We start from the raw sequence: 6,533 nt of genomic DNA, 5'->3' as shown, positions 1-6,533 counted from the left end.
GCGGGCGCGCGTCCCGGGCCGGGCGGTGGGCTGCGGTCGGCGGTCGCAGCGGGCGGGCGCACTCCGGCAGAGCCATGCTGGCGGCGCGCGTGGAGTATATCGCGCCCTGGTGGGTGGTGTGGCTGCACAGCGTCCCGCACGTCGGCTTGCGCCTGCAGCCGGTGGACAGCACCTTCAGGCCCCGCGATGAGAGTTACCAGGAGGTGAGTCCGCGCCGCCCCCCGACCCGGCGCCCCAAGTCCCCGCGCCACCCCTTCCGCCCTCCCAGCCCGCCGCTCTCCACAGGCGTCCAGACCCCGTCCCCCACTCTCCCCGCAGCCTCTTCGCCCCTTCTCCCCTTTCCCCGCGAGTCCTTGGCCTACGGCCCTCCGGTCTGGGAACCTCATGGGCCGGGACAACTGGAAAGATGGGAGTTAAGCCGGCCGAGGGACACGGGGGGGAAGGGCGCAGAGGCTGCCTGTGGCGGGGCGGGGAGGCTGAGCGCCGAGGGGGAGGGCAGCGCCGCGCGGCGTAGGGGCATTTGTGCCCGTACCCGGTGATTCCGCCGCACCAGCTGCGGAGATGCTGAGGAGGGCCCCGCCGTTTTCCTCCTTCTGCGGTTACAAGACGCGCTCTCTCTGGGAGAAGTTTGGGCAGAAACTCCCGGTCTCCCGGTTCGTCTCCGCAGCAACTCTCCTCCCCAGCCCCTGCTTGCAGCGTGGAAGCCGCTGCCAGCACCTCTACTTGGGCCCCTCCTGGAAGGCGACAGAGCTGGGGGAGAGGGGTGTGGACCCTCAGCTACGTGTGGATATTTGGGGGAGGGAAGGTGGCCCCCATCAGCCCCATCTCACACCAGCGCACCCTCCTTCTCTGTACAGACACACCTTCTAGGCCCTGGATTTCTGGGATCTTAGCGGCTTGGCCAGCCACTCGCCTCATCCCTGCAATTCTCTCCTTGCCCTGCTCTGCTGGCCTCCGCGGTTTCTGCACCCCTGGGGAGAAGGGGTGCTCCCCAGGCTTCCCCGCCCAGACAATTGCAGAATCTCCCAGCCTTCTCAGGTGTGGCCCAGCCCTCTCTAGCCCCTGTAGCCAGGCTGAGTAGTTTTCTGTTGGGTCAAAGATTCCGGGACTGGGAAGTCCAAGATGGGGCCCATTTGTTCAGGACTTTGACCCCCGGCAGCCTCTGCCTGCGTGTCAGGCTCTCTGCAGTCTCCTGGTGTGAGGCCAGTCAGGGCAGAGTGGGGCCTCCAGGGAGGCTGAGCAGGGGTCGGCTGTTCACCTCTCCCCTGCCAGGACTCTCTCCTGCAGGGCGCCGGGGATCCTGGTCCAGTAGGGTGTGCAGGGTGCCAGTGACAGGGAGTCTAATAATAACCCCTAGTGTCCCCGTCACCCTCGGGCCCCAGGCAGATGGTGCCTGCCCTTCCAGAAGGAGGAGAGAATCAGGACCCCTTCCTGCTCTTAGGCAGGGATCCGTCGCCGGGTTTGGCTTGCCGAGTTCGCTTCCTTCCCTGTCTGTCTGGCCTCCCTCTCCCCAGCCCTGCCTGGGGAAGGCAGTTCCCTGAGAATGTAGCCACCTGGGGAGAGCTCCAGGGAATCTTCCTCTCCCAATGAATGCATGAAAAGAGGCGGATATGATTTCAGAGACAGCTGTGTTGCTTGCGTACTGTGTGTGTGTGTGTGTGTGTGTGTGTGTGTGTGTGTGTGTGTGTCTGACCCCACGTCCTTGTGTCCCAAACCCTGCGCCCCAGATCCTGCCCCTGGGGCCTCCAACCACAGCTTTCTCCTCTCCCCTGGAGGAAAAGTAAACTCTTGGCCTGGGTGGAGAAGACCTTGGTGTGTGGGGAGGGGCGGTAGGGCACTCCCCCCGCCAGAGACAGCTCCCGTCTGGCCAGCAGCTGTGGTTGGCAGGGCCTGAGCCTGGGCCACCCCCCTCGGTCCCCTGGAGAGGTGGCAGATGAGCCAGAGGGACCCACTCACAGCCCCTGCCCCTCTCCTCCCCGGGGTTTCAGACCCTGACACACTGTGCTGGCATCCCCAGGGCCGCCGCTCCCTGCTGCCAAACACCCGGCCCCACCCCTACCCTCCATGTACTGCTTAGGCCGCCTGAGGGCTCTGAGTGGGAGATGAGTCTGGTGAGCCTGGATGGGAAGTCTGGCTCTGGGTGTTTATTTAAGGCGGCTCCTGTTTTGGTAAGTTCCCCTGTTGTCTGACCGTGGGTCTCTCCTGGACGTCCCCACCTTCGTCCCCTTCCTCCTGAGCGGCGGTCACCGCCCAAGTCAGGGCACCACGTCAGTTAACACCCTGGATTGGGCACCTTCTGCTGTCAGTCATCTCAGTACTCAAACTGTGACCATGGCAGGTGTCTGTACCTCCCTGAGCCTCACTTTCCTCCTCTGCAAGTATTAAATGAGATGTCCCTTGAAACATGTTTAGTACGTAGAGGGTCCCATAGCACGTGCTAGGACCCAGTGATGCAAATCATTACGCAGACTGGCCTTGAGGTTCAGAAACGTGTCCAAGTACCATAACCCATGGAGAACAGACGGAAGATCTGTGTCTACAGTCACTGATCAGGAAGGACTGAAAGACTCATGCAGAGGGGGCTTCAGCTCATGCCCCAAACGTCCAAGTGAACAGTACCGTCCTGTGGTAGTGTGTGTGTGTGTGTGTGTGTGTGTGTGTGTGTGTGTGTGTGTGTGTACACAAAGATTAAATGGAACTGGAAACAGGCAGTGCGTCCTGGAAAGCTCCGTGGCGGGGACGAGCCGTGCGGGGGATCTGGAAGGCAAGGAGATCTAGGAGTGAAAAGCAGGTCGCCTGGTGACTGGGACATCCTGAGCAAAGTCAGTTCCCAGAACTTCCTTGAGGAAGCAGAGCTCCCAGTCACTTTCAGGGGTCTTGGGGAGCCATGGAAGCCCCCTGATGGCTGTCCTTCCATCCCTCCCTGCCAGTGGACTTGACCCTGAGTCCTCGCTCAGGCTACCTGGGCTCCATCCACCAGGCTCTTGGGGAGGTCGTGCCCAGTCTGTCTGCAGGGGCAGGTGAGGCGAGCCCCAGGTGGAGGAGGACGCCCCGGCCCCGCTGGGCCCCCAGCCCCATCCGAGGAAGCAGCCCAGACCTCTCAGCCTGAGTCTGCTGACCTCTGCCCGGAGAGAAGGAGTGGAGATGGAGCAGATCCCTGCTTCGAAGGGCTACTGAAGGGACCCGATCAGTTAGTGGGTGTAAAGCATGTGGCCAGCGCCCGGCGCTCCCTAAGTTGCCACAAGCCCTGCTTGGCAAGGAGGAAGCCCCAGCTGGCCAGGTGCCCATTGGACAGAGTTGGGGACAACAGAAAGGGCCCCTGGCACTGCCCCCGGCAGTGACTCCCAGAACAAGCCACTTCAGTTTCCTCCTTCAGTTGCCACCGTCAGCATGCGGCCGCCTCCCCGGAGAGGTGGGAGACCAGACACCGAGGAGGTGCTGTCCCCGAGAGGCCCGGCGGCTCCCGAGTGCCGCGCCAAGCTTCACTGCTGCTCCTGCCTGCGCATGTGCAGGAGCCCCCTGTGTGCGCCCTGCGCCGTCGGTCCTTGCCCCGCGTCCAGGGCCCAGCCGCGTCCAGAGCCCAGCCGCGTCCGTAGCCCAGCCGTTCTCTTGGGACGCGCGTGAGGAAGTAGAGGAGACACTCTTAATATTTTACACGGAGGCACGGATTTCCGTGTGTTGACGTTAGGTGGTTCCGCTCCTAGACTCCCCAGAGAGTCCCAAGTGTGTGTCCTTAGGCCGGGGGAGGGGCTAGACCCAGAACTACAGGGCTCCCCCAACTCGGGGGGCAGTCCTCAGGAGGAAAGGCCAGGCGGGGAGGCCCGCCGGCAGGATTTGAGGGGAGCCGAGCTTGGGAAGAGGAAGCCCCCTTCACTCAGTCTGAGCCCTGAGTCACGGTCAGCTGGACAGTCACGCTGCGCCCTGCCCCCTGCCCCCGGGGGGGAGGGGCTGCACCCAATCGAGTCACTGCCTCTCCCTCCGGCTCCTCTCGCCCTGGTCTCGCCCCTCGGCTGGCTCACTCTCTGTCTCCTGGGGTCTCGGGGCGAGGGGCGCTCGGGCTGTTGCCCACTCCCCCGCCCCAGTGCAGGAGCCCCTCGCGGTGCAGCCGCAGCCTCGGCGTTCCCAGAATGCCAGTCGGTCAGTGCTGCCCCCAGCTTGGGTCCTGGGTTCGTGCTCTGGTTTCTCATCGCAAAGTGACAAACCAGAACTAATGGAAGTCACTGCCACGAGGGAGAGGCCCGAGCCCTGACGCGGGGGCGGGGAGGCGTGGCCGCAGGAGCTGCCCTGGAGCGCTCCCTTCTCGGCGCTGTCAGAGCAGGAGGCCGTGTGAGCAGAGCTCCTGGCTTCCTCTGGACGGGAGGTCCTCCCTGTAACGCCCTCCCCGCACCCAGACACACGGGGACCCGCAGTGTTAATTAGCAGCCGGAAAATAATAGCCCGTTGGCCGCTGGCCGGTGACACCAAGGTGGCCGGTGACACCCAGGTGGCCGTGGGAGGTGGCTCTTCAGGCTCCTCTTCCCTCCCCCCTCCAACTCCTCCTTCCCTAACCCTAACCTCTGCCCCTGCCCTCGTGCTCCCAGCGCCCGAGGAAAGTTCCGGAGGGGAACTGCTAACAAAAGGGCCTCCACATTTGGGTTTCCCAGACGGGGCCTCCCCGGGGATGGGCTGCACCAAGGGTAATCGAATGAGACCAGATGCCCAGCTTGGGGAGCCCCACCCCTGCCCCCCGGCCTTGGAATCCCAGGGCCCTGCGCACGAGACGAGGCTTGCAGGAGGTCAGGAGGCCGGAGTGGGCTGTGAGGCGTGAAACAGGGGAGCCAGGGCAGGGGCTCGGGGGTGGGGACGGGCTGTGGTTTGGAGAGATTGAAACGGCACCAACCCAAGTCGAGATTACTCCTTGGAGGTCCTTCCTTGGTGGATGGGGACCCATGATAGAGTCAGTGGGTTTTCCTGTTTGGGGGGAGATTGAGGATGAGGCTCTCCAGGGTAGCTGGGAAGAAATATGGCTGTTAACCAGTCTCTAATCTATACAAAAGGTTTATCCAGGTTTTTGTTACTTTCTTTTTAATTAGGATTAACTTACAGGGAAGTGCACATCCCTAAGTGTACACCTCAATACGTGTGTGTGTGTGTGTGTGTGACACCATCCCAGTCAAAGTGTATTCCTGACCCCCCAGGAGGCTCCGTCCCACTTGATTCCCTCCCAAAGGTAGTTCCTATTCGGACCTCTGTCACTACAGATGAGTTTCTCTGACTTTGCATCTTACGTCAGTTAAACCACACAGTCTCTGCTGTGTCATCTGGCTTGTTTCCTCCACCGTGACATCTGTGAGATTCTCCCACATCACTGGCTGTCGCCGCAGTTGACTTTTCATAACTGCGTCATATTCCATCGTGTGGCTCCAATCCCTGTTATCTATCCGATCTCTTGTTGGTGGACATTTCGCTTGTTTCTGGTGTTTGGCTATTACCGCAGTGTTAGGCTGCTGTGAACATTCTTGCATGTATCTTGTGGGGGACATGAGCCCTCCTTTCTGCCAGGTGAACATGCAGGAGTGGGGTTGCTGGCTCTTGGGGTATATGCACAGTGGTTTGCAACTTGTGACGGGGGTCCTGGGCTTTAGCAGAGGGGCCTCAGGCCTGCGAGGGGGTGGCCAGGACAAAGCTTGGCATTTACATCCACCCCTCAGTCAGAGGCTCTCTGTACGTCAGCGCTCTGCTAAGCGAGTCTGAAGAAAAGGTTAAGCTGCTATAAACAGTTTGAGAAAGTCTGTTGACACTAATCAGGGTTTCCCCAACTTCAATGAGATACAGATCTCTTGGGATAGCTCTTGGTGCAGTTCTGATTCACTGGGTCCAGGGTGGGGCTTGAGAAGGTGAACTTCGCTTTGAATAGCGAGGCTCTAAACCCCCATCCTTGGCTTCTTCCCCTTGGCCTGGGGCTACAGGGCCTCCAGTGAGGGGCATGGGCTGGGGGCCGGCTAGTGGCAGCTTCTTCCACTGTCTCACCAGGCCAGCCTCCTGGCACAGTCCATGGGACAGGCCCAGTGGCCCTGGCCCGGGAGCCCCAGCGCCTGCCACCCAGGAGGACTTCCGGAGGGGGGTGTGGTCAGGTCCACTGGGCCTTCCCAGCTACCTGGAGGAGGAGGGCTTACCACCCATGCTGCTGAGTCGGGGGTCGGGGAGCAAGTTCCTGGCAGTACCTAAGACATATTTATCCCAGGTGGAGGCGAAAGCCACACTTCGTCACATCCACCCTGAGCCATCTCTCCTGTCCTCTTCTGGGCTGTCCCCACTGCTTTGGCCATTTGTCCGTGAGGCTCAGAAACCCGTCGGTCCAGGTGGCCAGCTGAGCAGGTCAGGCCAGGGGTCTGCAGGCCGGCCCAAGCCCTCACGGGCCCGAGCGGCTGCATGGGCTCAGCAGACACCCTCTCCCCTGTGAGGCTCTGCCCACCCCCGTCCAAGACGACCCCGGGCCTCGGGACTGCAGACCCCAGCCTCTGTGTTCAGGGTTGTCTCCTGGTGTGCGCATG

The 6,533-nt window shown here is 61.8% G+C and overlaps 1 protein-coding gene across 1 annotated transcript in view; it reads left to right on the top strand.

Moving 5' to 3' along the window:
• TTYH2 (tweety family member 2) overlaps positions 1-6,533 on the top strand; it is a 39,875-nt gene continuing 33,342 nt past the window's right edge. The window contains exon 1 of the mRNA XM_033847349.2: positions 1-203. Within this exon, the coding sequence (XP_033703240.1) occupies positions 75-203 (129 nt within the window). The 5' untranslated portion in view covers positions 1-74. The remainder of the gene's footprint in view (positions 204-6,533) is intronic.

The sequence above is a fragment of the Tursiops truncatus genome, chromosome 20, assembly GCF_011762595.2.
Source record: "Tursiops truncatus isolate mTurTru1 chromosome 20, mTurTru1.mat.Y, whole genome shotgun sequence".
Taxonomy (NCBI): domain Eukaryota; kingdom Metazoa; phylum Chordata; class Mammalia; order Artiodactyla; family Delphinidae; genus Tursiops; species Tursiops truncatus.
Note: the sequence above shows the minus strand (reverse complement) of the source record. Positions and strands in the feature narration are given on the sequence as shown.